General features: G+C 40.7%; 3 protein-coding genes across 4 annotated transcripts; 2 read left to right on the top strand and 1 right to left on the bottom strand.

Moving 5' to 3' along the window:
• Positions 1–122: 122 nt before the first annotated feature.
• On the bottom strand, positions 123–3,040 carry si:ch73-54f23.4 (zinc-binding protein A33). Its single transcript, XM_035948781.2, has 7 exons — positions 2,961–3,040; positions 2,679–2,753; positions 2,364–2,459; positions 1,917–2,150; positions 1,352–1,374; positions 1,040–1,155; positions 123–958 (listed from the first exon to the last, which is right to left on the bottom strand). The coding sequence occupies exons 2-7, from the start codon at positions 2,742–2,744 to the stop codon at positions 405–407; spliced, it is 1,089 nt and encodes a 362-aa protein (XP_035804674.2). The 5' UTR covers positions 2,745–2,753; positions 2,961–3,040; the 3' UTR covers positions 123–404.
• A 972-nt stretch (positions 3,041–4,012) lies between these two features.
• On the top strand, positions 4,013–8,122 carry ino80e (INO80 complex subunit E). 2 transcript variants are annotated; one of them, XM_023271632.3, is made up of 8 exons: positions 4,013–4,059; positions 4,364–4,446; positions 4,535–4,605; positions 4,683–4,735; positions 4,849–4,939; positions 5,944–6,043; positions 6,379–6,477; positions 6,969–8,122. In XM_023271632.3, the coding sequence occupies exons 1-8, from the start codon at positions 4,032–4,034 to the stop codon at positions 7,170–7,172; spliced, it is 729 nt and encodes a 242-aa protein (XP_023127400.1). In that variant the 5' UTR covers positions 4,013–4,031; the 3' UTR covers positions 7,173–8,122. The 2 variants fall into 2 exon arrangements, with proteins under 2 accessions (XP_023127400.1, XP_023127402.1); XM_023271634.3 differs by lacking the exon at positions 6,379–6,477.
• Positions 8,123–8,917: 795 nt separating this feature from the next.
• LOC111569481 (uncharacterized) lies at positions 8,918–12,756 on the top strand. The gene is made up of 3 exons (XM_023271627.3): positions 8,918–9,536; positions 10,257–11,135; positions 11,885–12,756. Exons 1-3 carry the CDS (start codon positions 9,222–9,224, stop codon positions 12,398–12,400), a joined length of 1,710 nt encoding a protein of 569 aa, XP_023127395.2. The 5' UTR covers positions 8,918–9,221; the 3' UTR covers positions 12,401–12,756.
• The last annotated feature ends 108 nt before the right edge of the window (positions 12,757–12,864 follow it).

The raw sequence follows: 12,864 nt of genomic DNA, 5'->3' as shown, positions 1-12,864 counted from the left end.
GATCAATCTATTGATTATTTTCTTGATTTAGAAAAAAAGGTTTGGTCTGTAAAATTCAAGCAAAATCTTGTAAAATCCAAGATGACAACTTCAGACACCTTGTTTTGTCAGACCCAAATATGTATCTTTGGGTTCAAAACCCATTTATTTTCACACAAGAAGAAGAGAAGAAGTGAAGGTAAAACAGACAGTGATCTAACTGAGGGCTGAAACCTCACATTTTTGACATTGTTGCTTGAAAAATAAACCAAACAATTAACAATCAGAATCATTGCACATTATTTTTTTCTTTTGACTGATTAATCCATTAATTTATTGAAATGTTTCAGCTTTAAAAACATAACATTGACTATTTCTATTGGGAATCATTCACCATTAGTGTTAAAGCTGGTGACAACAGATTGTTATAGTGATGGGTTGAAGACCGTAACTGGCGCTATGTTCTTTCCATCATCTGTGTCACATGGGTTAAAGAATGGAAACAGAGGAACCACCACAGTTCCCATTGAAAAGGTGTAGATTGGCGCCATGGTAACAGCATTATAGAAAGTCACCTCTTCCTTTTCACAGTCTAAGAACACGCCAATGCGGACAAGGCGGAGAGATACGTTGACTTTGGTAGGCTGTGGGTCAGTGCAGGCTTGGACGGATCCACCCTTTAAGGCCAAGGTCCAGAGACCACTAGAGGTGCCAGTAGCAGCCATCTCCCCTCTTGGAACATTGTCTTGTGCCACACCCAACCTCCATGCCGTCTTGTTGCCGACCTCCACCTCCCAGTAGTGCCGGCCTGATGTGAAGCACTGATGGCCAAACACGCAGTAATAATAGCTGAACCGTCGTGGGTTGGCTTGGCAATCTTTTGTGTCTTTATCCTCCTCAAACCAAACTGAATCGCAGGACTGGGACAGAGACAGATTAGGGTGGGCGGTTTCAGGGTCAAAGGTTACTGATGTAATATCTACAGACAGAAACAGCATGGGGACAGTGAGTTTTGCTGTTGCTTTGCATGTGTTGTATCAACTGACATATATGAACATACTTGGGTAAAGGCAGCTTTTCATGTGCTTCCATATCCTGTACTGGATGGGCCCCACGAACTGACCTGAGCGGACCTCTGTGTCCACCTCCGCTGGAAGAACAAAGCTGACATGAGACCTGCTTGGACAGAGTGGGAAAGACGAAAGACAGAATGATGGATGGCACAATGTCAATCTGCCCTGCACAGGTTTATGGTGATAGATTGGTGTCAAGCATGCGTACACACAAGATTAATGAGTTGGCTATAATGGTGGAGACAGCATAAATACATATATTTATTAGTTTGATAAAACCACACAGTGAGAAAACCTGCCTTTTTATGAGATCTTGAATTTCCTGCAACGAGAAAAAAAAGTTTAGAATTTGGTTGTAATTAGTTAAAATTATAGATACTATATATATTTATCTGACTGCCTTTTGTCCCGTCACTTTTAAGTGAGTAATTGATTTTGACTTGCAAAACCAGACAATTCAGCTGTTTAGTCAATCAGTGTCATTAACTCATCAAAAAAGTACTAAAGATGTGCTGTAAAACAGTCAAAAGTTACAGTGCAGTTCTGCAACTAGGTACCTTTGATGTAAACCTGCAAAGTCACATGACGTGATCACATAATTTGATCACGATCAAACAGGACAGACAGTTATAGACAGTTGTTTTCACAAGCTGTAAGGTGAGTTTGCCAAATGCCCAGGGCAGAGTGACCCTGAATGTGCCCACATGTTGCTGCTCCTCACTCTCACATTAGGTCAACGTAAGTCTAAATTTATTCCTACCCCATTATCACATCACAGCTTTGCATAGTTACAGTTCATGTAAGCCAAAAATAAGACAAACGTCAGTAATAATCACATGTAACATCTGCATGTTTATGTCTTACTTTGAGCAGCTTAGGACTGTCCTCCTCAGCCAATTTGCTGTTGAGGACTGTGATTGCACTCTGAAGGTCTTTCCCTTGCTCTGCTATTTTCTTCTCTCTCTGCTTCAGCTGCTTCAGTTGTTTTTGCCTCTCCCTACTCAGCCGCTCCAGGTCCTTACACTCCTCCTCATCCAGGAAGCGGTGAAGGTTCTGAAACTCAGCTCTGATTTCCCGTTCCAGATCATCAAACCGGCTCTAAGACATAAATGGTGAAATTGGAATGATAGGAACTCAGTACACATCTCACAAAAAGTTTTGCGTGACGTTTTGACAGTGTAGGACATCCTTGTCAAAACTGGTGTCAAAAAATTATGAGTATATACCCATTAGTTCGAATTAAACTGTCATCGTTGTGTAGGAAGAGTGTATTTTTGAAAAAGAAAAGAATTAATAATGCAACAACAGTACCTCTACTTCCACTGATTCTATGTACGTCTCTCTCTCTGCATCTTTGCACTCATCTACCTCATGCTTGATTCTTTTAATAGCCTGGACAAGCTTTTCCTGTAACACACACACACACACACACACACACACACACACACACACACACACACACACACATAAATTCACGCACACATGGAGAGAAATTGAGGAGCAGGGAACAGAAATGTTAGTGGTTTAATATGCTGCAGACTGAGTTTGTTTTCCCATGAAATATGAACTGTCAGCTGTTCTAAATACAGAAGCAGGTGAAAACCATAAAGTATGAAGCAAGCTTACCTTGTGATCACAGAGAAGGCTTTTATTGCAGTTGTTGTTGGTGTCTTTAGTGTGGTTTTGGTACATTCCAGTTTTCTGCATACAGGACAAGACAGAAAGAAAACAATCTCTGACAAACAAAAATGAAAATGATGGAAAGGAAGGAGTAAGGAGAGACAAAGTGAAGGACATAAAAACACATAAATACGGGGAAGAAGAGGCAGCCAGTAAAGAAAACCCCAACATGATAGCACAATAAAAACAACAGACCATGTTCGGACTAGTAGAGCAAAAAGGACATACATCCAAGCAGGAAACTGACAAGAGAAAACGTACTGACAGGCACAGATCACTAGCCACAGCCTGACGTGAGAATATATGGATCCATTAAAAGTGGGGGAGGATAAGAGGGGTGGGAATGAAGCAGATGACTGGAGCTGCCTGGAGGGCTTGCTGGCTGGCTGGATGGTTGGCAACAGCGATTTATGGCAGCAGACATAGAAGAGTCTATTTCTGTCTGCCAGTGTCTTTGCAAACAACGGGTGAGGCAGCCAGTCGGTCAGATATTGTCTTACATATCTGCAGTTGTTTTGCCTGGAAGGGAGACAATGCATGTTTATTTTTTGCAAGGTAGCTATCTAATGTCTGGGGGATGGGGTGAGGGGATCCGATGCTGCAAATATACAGTGCTTGCTTTGGAAGGCGCATTAAAATGATGCTGTTATGCTATCCATGCCTTCATATTGTCTGAGAAGACGGCTTCTGTCTACAATTACAGTCAGCATTTTCCTGCCCCTCTAAGAGGTAGTATCGGCCTCCCACTGCCCCACCACAAGTCTCTCATTTTTAATGTCCCCTTCTCTAAACTTTTTATATCTCGACCCCACCCCCAGCCCCTTCAAGTCCACACATAGGGAGGCCTGGATATGGGGCTATGTGCACTGAAGCAGCATCTTTGCAAATGCTCTTCATCTATAATTAATGGTGCTGGGTCCTGGCAAGTGACTGTGCTGAGCTGGGATTGAACAGCAAAGTCAATGCAATACAGCATACGGCCGGTAGAGGGCACATTAGCAAGATGATTCATTAAAACGCACAATCTTATAGTAAGAAGCTTGCAAAGCTCTTCAAATCAAAGTAGTTGTAAGCCATTGTTGGCAATCTGTGAATTATCTCTTTGTTTTTATTGATTACTTACCTAGTATCGACCTAATTACTTACATGTTTGATTTCGTCGATGTGACACATTTCTGTCTATTAATGTATTTTTGTGTTCGACACAATTTAAAGTATTACGCTGAATAAACAACAACAACAACAAAAAAGACCCACAACACGGCGCATGACTATGACGTCACTAAAGTAAGCAATAGCATGTCTCAGAGGCAGACTCAAGCAAGAGGTACCACTGGTTGTTCGGGGATAAAATTTAGCTTTTGAATTCACTAAAGTCGTATTTTAATCTTTAAAATAAGTGCTTGTGTATAGTTTCAGCGGTTGTGCACACCCACAGCTCCGTGTCTTTAGCAGGTCGGCTATATAAGCTCTCCCTGTTAGCTAGCGTAGCAACCAGCCTGCTGTAGCCCGAGGAGGCAATCCGAGGAACATTATGGTGTTTTACAGACACAAAGTTATGTTCTGTAGAGGTATATAACTACAACTTTTAGCAGACGGTAGATATCATAGTTTCATTATTTGTTTTTCAGAGATGAACGGTCAAGCTGACGTCGAAGTTGACTACAAACGGAAATACAAGAACCTCAAACGAAAGTTAAAATTTCTTGTTTACGTGAGTGTTTTCATTTTGAGCATTAACGTGTCTGAACTGTACAAATACGCTCTTCGTCACGCTGATTTCCTCTGGTTTATTTTGACAGGAACAGGAATGCTTTCAGGAGGAGCTGAGAAGGGCACAGAGGAAACTTCTTAAGGTTTCCAGGGATAAAAGGTGAGATTGTGTTTTCAGGAAAAATGTTTGGATGTTACTGTTAGTGCGGTAAATAATGCCATTCACTTCTTTTCTAGCTTTCTTTTGGACAGATTGCTACAGTATGAGAGAGTAGATGAAGACTCCTCAGGTAGTTATGGAACATCATGGCATTATAAATGAAAGCTGTTGTTGTTGTACTATGGTTGTTTTTCATGTAGTAATAAGGGTGCCCTGATCAACATTTCCTGTCTTCTGCTCCAGATTCAGATGCAACAGTTTCTTCAGAAAACAGTGAAGGGGAAGTACCCAGGGAGAGAGAAAGAGAACGAGATGGAACAAAGAAGTTTGTTGGGTATTTAAATGAATATATTACTAGACCAGCTGGCATTGATCAAAACCCCATCTTGTGTAATCTGTACCTTTTTTGAGTAAATCAGTTAAGGTGTGAAGGCAACCACTGGTTTAACTTTCATGGACTATTAAAAGTTGCCTGTATATGCACACATATTAAATGTCTTGATAAATTAGACCTGTCTTTTCCCTCAACATGGTCAGAAAGAAGACTGTATTTAAAATAATCCTGGTTCACTGACTGGAACCTAAATATATGATGTGATTCCAAGTGTTAAAAGGCATCTGTTCTGCCACTCAGCATTGGGTTATTTGAAACAGCGTAGTGTGGCATGAAGACCAAAATTAGAAAATGATCATTTTTAAAAGTTAATGTAGATTTTCGTTTATACCTATGTTTGGAGAAACTATAGTTTACTGACAAAGTGTGCTCTCTGGCTTTTTCATTACAATTCCATGTTGTTTTTTTCCCTAATTTGTTGTAAAATATGATGCATTGGTGTAAATATTTAAAAATTTACCAATTCAAATTACAGCCAAACCTCGGTTATTCCCTGACATACCTGCCCTCTGTTCATACTGTTTGGACCAATTTCACTAATTTATAAGGTCAACTCAAGAACAACATTAGCGACACAATCAGATATCCTTTGTTTGTTCAACCACATTTAAGGAATGTCACTTTAGTGTCAAATAAAGGACTACAACACACCATCAGCTCCAGTTTCAAACAGCCAATGGTTCTAATGTCGATGAACTAAACTGAGGAGATGGTACACCGTTAATGGCTAAGTTTCGGCTGCAGATCTAGTTGACAGCTGGGTATTTAATTAAAAATTTTGTGCACAGAATAAGCCCATATTATGTTATATAAATATGGTTGTCTACAGTGTACATCCAGAAACCTATATCTATTTAACTTAAGAAGTTAATTAGGACACTAAAGGGTAAAATAATTTGTGCTTTCTTGTTACACAGCAGTTTCTCTTCATTTCTCATGAACAGGCGAAAGAATAGTCCAGGGGCATTCCTTCATTCAGCTCCTCATCTCTCCCTGCTGTCCCGTCCTCTGCAGTCTACTGGCTCTGGACCCTACCTCAACACCGTGAGTTCTTATCTCCTTTGTTTCTATCTTACTGTGACCAACAACAATAACTTTGCTGCGAATGTCATCCTCTCATCAGCAAACATAATCCCTGTTTTAATTTGGCAATGTTAGATTTTTTTAAATCCCTTTTTTCATAAGTCTGTTTTATCTCTTCCTTTGTTTTTATGTTTGAGATTTATAATGGCTTCACTGTCTTTGTATTGTTCATTCTTTTGTGTATGTTTTTTTTTGTGTGTTTTTGTGTGTGTCTGTCTTATAAACTGCCTATGGCTGTGTGCATGCGTGTCTGTGTGGCCATTTGGCAATTTGGGGCCTTCGTCTGTGTTGGGCAGATGCCCTTCCCGCCAGAATATTTGGCCCCCCCAGCTGAACGAATGAAGAAAGACAGAAAAACAAAGACGCCTAAAAACAAGAAAGAGACTACGGGGAAGGTGAGAGAGGGAAAGTAAGATGTTCAGAGATAATTAAACAGATACACTGCTTAACTCTCAGAACCTATGTATGAATGCACTATTTATGGTTGATGGCAGAGTAGGTCATTTACAGTTGCTTATATTTTTCTCCCAGCATATGTGGATAAGTAGAAGACAGTAAAAAGTGTCTTCTTTAATGTGGTGTAAATTTCAAAGTATCAGTTAATCTGATCAAAGTTTTACAGATTTTTACTTAATATAAACTGTTAAAATGACATTTAAGGATGTTACGGTTGTTCAGCGATCCCTCAAACCATTTTAAATGTGGCATAAAACTGAAGTGCCCTTCTGATTAGTATGTCCATAAGTCCATATACATGCTGCATGCTTTGTCCTGGTTTGCGATTTGCATCTGTGATGTAGCCATCCATCCATACTTCTTGTTCTTTCATCATATCGCCATGCTTCACTGTGTCATTCCAAACATCTTTGCTTCATTTTGATTTTAGGTTGTTCCAATGGCAGCTAATTACCCATCAGCCACTGCGGCTCCTCCAACAGCTAGTGGCCACTTCAGTTGGGTTCCCAGACAGATGCTTAGTGGAGATGCAGCTGAGGAGGAGGGTGAGAGTGATGGAGACAGTGAAAGAGGGGATGAAGACAGAGGGGAGGGAGATGAGGCTGAGCTTGTCATTGACATCCCTAATGAGTGAACCTGAGTGTGTGTTTAGATGTGTTTAGGCAGGGCATAGAGGTGTACATATGCACATCATGGTGAAAGACAGAACTGTACTGAATGTGTCTCTATATTGAGCAGACATCGCTCCCCCCTGTGGACTGAAGCTTAACTGCAGTATCATTGTACAAACAATTTCATCAGAGGTGTGTTTTTAAATATTTTGATAATAAATTAATCTGTGCTAAGGCACAGTTTGCAGGCTTCTGCAAAAGTGCTGATTATTTTTGTCTGTACAGTTTAAATCAACAAAGTATGAGTACAAGTAGGTGTGTAATTCATTGAGAGATTAGATTGTTTTGTCATGTTTAACTGCTCTCTCAGACTTGGTGTTGTAGAAGTTCTCTAGTACAATAAATTTGTTTAACTGTGATACAGATGTGTGGAATTTGCAGATTTTAAGTGTTGTTTACTTGTTACAGACAGCTTTGACACTTGCCACAGTTTGGGTCGTGGCTCAGAGTGAGCTTTGGGAGGGTTACTTTGCACAACAGTATTAATGATTGCTTTACATAGAGTGTCTTACGTTATTTTGGTGCTACTATATTTCATTATTCTTTTTTTTCACCTGTCAAACAGTGCCAGATTAAAATACTTTCATTTAATCCTATTAATGGTTTTTATTTAAATGAAATAGTGTGTTTCATTCATAGATGACGATTTTACTTAAAAGCTGGTTATGGCTGTTGTGTGTTTAGCTAAAAATATTCCTCATTACACCATTGTTTACAGAAATGTGAAGGTGTTAAACATTAGAGTATGCCTTTATACTCCACCTAGATCGTCACACCCTAAAACTCTCATTCCACAGCTACACTCAGTCACTGAAGTATGCTGCAGTTCGTGAATACTTTGTATTGTACTGCTTTTTGTTTAGTTAAATGCTCAGCACACAAAGTATCATAAAAATAACATGTATAAGCTTCATGCCTGTGTTGGTTACTGCATCTGATTTTCCTTGCTTGCTTGACCTTTTTACAAAGGAAAGCTTTTGACAGAAGCCCAAAGGTGCATTGGTTCATGTTTACCATAAATCTTAAGCACCACTGAAGGCAGCCTGGCAGGATTCCATCTCTTCTTGATGTCAAAAAGAGTGCTCAGTATTTTCCTGTTCACTGTTACACAGGCTCACTATGGGGTTATGAGATTAAATGCCAAATACTGCTTTTGTCATAATTTTGTGAAGAACAATATCAACATCATTTCTCAACAGGCATGTTTTCAAAAATATTTAGCAAGGTGAAATGCAATCTGAATGCCATGAAAGGGAGTGTGGTTTGTCAAGGAAATGAAATTTCAAGTCATTAATTTCTAGGTGAAAAAATGGCTTGTGACTCTAATGCTGTCAGGATCAAGCTTTAATAAAGATTAAATGAAGAGTCTTTTTAAAATTTACAGCTCAGTTGGTCTCGTTTAACGAGTATAAAGTGAGAAGTTCTGCTTGATTCGAAAGCAGTTCAAAGCGACTGATACAGAGACAATACGTTCAGGAATGTGCTTTAGCAGTAATAGTGGATGACAAGAGTTTGTCAATCAAGTAACCTTGTACAGCTACCATTTTTTTTTTGGAATGTGGACTTACAGGTAATTAACAACTTTTAATGGGTGTGTGCCTGGTTTGTGTACTTAATAGCATTGGGAGTTAAGGTGTTACCACAGAGTATCAGAGGGAGGGGTGAAGTGGAGGTAAAGCCAGAGGGAGAGTCATAGAGGGTGGAACTGACAGAGGGGGTGAGGCTGTCAGGGAGAGGGAAACGAAGGAGTAAGCAAGATTGTGCTTGCAAACACTGATTCACTCAGAGTGCGGCTGACACCAGAAGACAGACATGGTTGCAGACTAACTGGAAGACGAAACAAGGAACGACTGAGAAAAACAAGTCATCAGCAGCCAACCTCGGCCACCTTATCTTTTCCATCCATATACGGAAACCACTGGATAATTTATAAGCGCCTCCTCTCACTCTGTGTGTGTTAGGGGAGAAACGAGAGAGGGGTGGGAGGGGGATTTGCTGAGCTCACCGCCACCATGCTGAGTCCTGCTACTGTCAGTGCAGCTGCTGCAGCTGTCTGGCTGCTAGCAATGCTGGGCCCAGGCCTGTCTCTTCCAGCTGAGGATAACTCAGAGCCAAATTTCACCCTGTGCAGCGACTGCTTCTACAGACAGATGCCTCCTCAGGGAGCCTCTGCGGGGTCACTGCTGCGCCCAACGTGCCACAGACTGTCTGGGGGACAGGCGTTTGCCACTCTGTCCAGACCGACCTGTGACATAGCTGTCTACTCTGCCTTCCATCTCAGCCATGGATGGACAGAGGGGGAGGGAGAGGAGGGGAAAGAGCTTGTGGTAAGGACATATCTATCACGTTGTTTAAAATAGTGGAGTAATAGAGTTAATTAGTGCAGCATTGATGTATTGATATGCAAAAATAGAAAGCATGCAGTGGAAAGTAACTAAGAACATTACTGAAGTACAATTTTGAAGTACTTGTAATCAAATGTTTCAGTGGTGTGTTTCTTGGCTATTATTTACATTTCAGAGGGAACAAATGTGCTTTTTACTCCACTGTATTTATCTGACAGTGATAGCAACCAGCTTCTTCACTTAAAATATATATACATACAGTGCTTGTTAAAAATATTCACCCCCTTAGAAAAATTCCCCTATTATTGCATTTCAACCTTCTAGTCTGGTTGGGCCATTAGATGGCTATGAATTGTAAGCATTTCAATGAAAGCTCATTACGTCTGTAAACTTTTCAGATCTTACAATTAAATGTACGTTCAAAGTCCAAAGAGGTACAATAGTCCAAGATTACACTACGAAGCAAACGTGAATTTGCAAAGTGGGAGTTACAAGTGTAGCTTTTAAATTCATTCCTAATTGGTTATTATTTTTAAAGAGCTACTTTTACCTGCCTGTAACCTCACACAATCATCAGACACTATTAGTACACTATGGCAGAAAACCAGAAATATGTGTTGAAATGTATTGATTCACTTGTAATAATATTAATTGAATTAATTTGTGTGTAAAAACAGTTGGTTTTGATTATTTTTCTGGCAGACAGAGAAAGAAGAAGACTTCATTAAAGTAGCAGTGCCAAGTCTCCTCAGAAGAGGCGGGGATCCGTCTCACCCCGTCTCGCCCACAGACATCCCTCTCCAACACTGGGACTCAACAGTCACAACACTGGTCCAGTCAAGCGTCGCTCCCCGGTGCACCACTTTAGGCGGTCATCTGTTCATCCTGACTGGAGCTGGAGGCTTCAGGGTGGCTGAGGATGGAAACAAAGAGTGTCAGATGAACCCACTGTGGTTTGCAGTGTGCTGCTCTGTCCCAGAGGGGAAGGGTAATTTTATTGTGGGGTTAATCAGTGAGACAGGGAAGGGGGAGAGGCAAGTGAGCGTGAAGGAATTGGAGGAGATGCTAGGAGTGACAGAGCTGTTTTCTGAAGGTTGTGGAGGAGGTGAAGAGGAGACTGTTGGTATCAAAGTGGGGATTCACAGTGAGGGGCTTCCTGTGAATACAGAAAAAACAGAAGCGGACGCTACGGGTGAAGAGATAGGTGATACAAGTATGGATTCAGACACGACTGGCGAAGATGCAAATGCAGACCTTAAGGAACACAGAGAGGCATCAATAACTCAAGAGCAGGTGGTGGCTGGTGAGGATGCCCAGTCAGAGAAAAGTGACGTTGCTGATGGCACAAGAGAAACTTCAGCAGATGCAATGACTTCTGAGAGCAGCAGTAGCAAGCACTATGTGACGCATTCAGAAGTGGTCAGGTCAGAGTCTTCCGAGTCCTCAGCTGACTATGAATCTGTTGATGAACAAGAGACAAATTCCACCAGTACTTTGATCTACATCCTCTCCACCACCCTGTCCATCCTCAAAGCTCCGCTGCACCCTGTGGTCTCTACAGTCACACAGTTACCTGGACAGGTGATGCAACAGAATGAACAATTTAACCCCAGTTTTACTGTATTTAAATGTGAAACAGTTCACCAGATACGTAGTATTACACTTGGAGATTTATTTTTAAAAGCAAATGATAAAAACAGATGCAGGAAAGGCTCAGATGTTTTGAATTTTAACCACCAGAGTTACAGAATTAACAATTAACATAAGACATAATTTTTGGTTCGATCACCCCTGCCACTCTCTAGTTTGTAACACAGGCATTTTGTGCCCTGATCCAAACCCTGATAACTTAATTTGAGTTCTTTTGTCAGATTTCAAACATCCTCATTCCAGAGGTACATTCAATAGCTATTTTCACGGACCACTGCTCCTCATAATTTAAAAAAGAACTTCTTATTTCAAATTGGTGGAATGCCACTTTAATTTGACCAAGAAATCACTGATAATTTGATACTTAAAATACAAATTACAGTATAAGCAAAAACAACAAGGAGACTAATTTTCAAAGACAACAAGAAAACACAATTATTATAGAAATATGATAAAAGACAACATCGGGACTTAGGAAAACATGTTCAGGTTTAGAGTATTTAAGAAATATTATTTTAATGTGCTCCTCCCATAGACTGGAATGAAAAGTGTCCAGTAGGTGATGGTAGCTCTAGCTTCATTGCACTGTTTCATATCTTTCTGCTATTTTATAATTTCATTATTTGCACTTTTTTAAAACCTCACTTAGAAACTAATGCTTTTTTCTCATCTTGATTCAGGTGACCTACGTCCTTCAGAAAGACCTTGGAGTTCTTACCGCCCTGCCCGGAGAGACCTTCACCTTGCTCCACCTCTTGACCTCTGATTTCGTGTCATGGATGGGATCAGCATCAGATATGCTCCTATATATTGGAGAGACCGGCTTCTGCAGTGTTTACAACTGTGCCTCCCCCATGCTGGAGGCCCTGCTGAGCACCTGCCACACTGGAGTCACTGGCATGGGCACTCTGGCTGGAGACACAGTGGGGATTTTCGGTGATGCGTTGGATAATGCTTGGTGGGTGACCAAGTTCTTTGGGGGCCGACTGTGGGAGCAGAGTGAGGGCTATGTAGGAACAGTGGTGTCAGAAATGGGGGGTCAAGCGCAAGCTGTAGGTGGAGGGTTTGGGAGGCTGGTATGGAGAAGTGGAAATGGAGTGGGCAATGTTTTCAGGCTGGGAGTGGGTGTGATAATGGGAATGATTGATATGGTCAATGGTGCACTAAGAGAAGGCTTTGGGCAGGAGTCAGAATGAAAGATGAAAAGACCAGATAATGCCATTAATAAACCTTCTTTCTCTTGTTTTGGCTTGTGAATTTCTCCAGCAAATGGGAGTGTGACTTAAGAAAAAAATATTGAGGATGATGTCATTTGCCGTGCCTTAGTTCTTATAGAAGGACTGCCAGGTCTTTTTCTGTCAAATGCAGCAAATTTCAAATGTTGTACACTGTAGGTCTTACACTTCATTAAGAATCTCGCTGCCCAACCAATCTGAGAGCTGACCTAACTGACACACTGTGCTTTTGGATGTAATTACTCAAAATATCTCATGTATGAAAACTACTGCATCTGTACATTTGAATTAAAGAGAATTCTGGCTTGCCATTGTAACAGGTGCTGTCTAGTTCTAATATTCTTTTCATCGATATGTTTTTCTGTTTCTCTAGTCTGGTGGAATGTCATTGAGAACATTTGACTTTAAACTTCTAGTTCACAAAA

The sequence above is a fragment of the Amphiprion ocellaris genome, chromosome 9 (assembly GCF_022539595.1).
Source record: "Amphiprion ocellaris isolate individual 3 ecotype Okinawa chromosome 9, ASM2253959v1, whole genome shotgun sequence".
Classification (NCBI taxonomy): Eukaryota; Metazoa; Chordata; class Actinopteri; family Pomacentridae; genus Amphiprion; species Amphiprion ocellaris.
This window is presented reverse-complemented; position numbering and strand designations above follow the sequence as displayed.

Coding starts and splice junctions, on each gene's coding strand:
- si:ch73-54f23.4 (XM_035948781.2), bottom strand. CDS start 2,744: ATGTACCAAAACCACACTAAAGACACCAACAACAACTGCAATAAAAGC. Junction 2,460..2,678: donor GCCTTCTCTGTGATCACAAG/GTAAGCTTGCTT, acceptor TGTGTGTTACAG/GAAAAGCTTGTCCAGGCTAT. Junction 959..1,039: donor GAAAAGCTGCCTTTACCCAA/GTATGTTCATAT, acceptor TTCTGTCTGTAG/ATATTACATCAGTAACCTTT.
- ino80e (XM_023271632.3), top strand. CDS start 4,032: ATGTCTCAGAGGCAGACTCAAGCAAGAG. Junction 4,060..4,363: donor GAGGCAGACTCAAGCAAGAG/GTACCACTGGTT, acceptor TTTGTTTTTCAG/AGATGAACGGTCAAGCTGAC. Junction 6,478..6,968: donor AGAAAGAGACTACGGGGAAG/GTGAGAGAGGGA, acceptor TTTTGATTTTAG/GTTGTTCCAATGGCAGCTAA.
- LOC111569481 (XM_023271627.3), top strand. CDS start 9,222: ATGCTGAGTCCTGCTACTGTCAGTGCAGCTGCTGCAGCTGTCTGGCTG. Junction 9,537..10,256: donor AGGAGGGGAAAGAGCTTGTG/GTAAGGACATAT, acceptor TTTTTCTGGCAG/ACAGAGAAAGAAGAAGACTT. Junction 11,136..11,884: donor TCACACAGTTACCTGGACAG/GTGATGCAACAG, acceptor ATCTTGATTCAG/GTGACCTACGTCCTTCAGAA.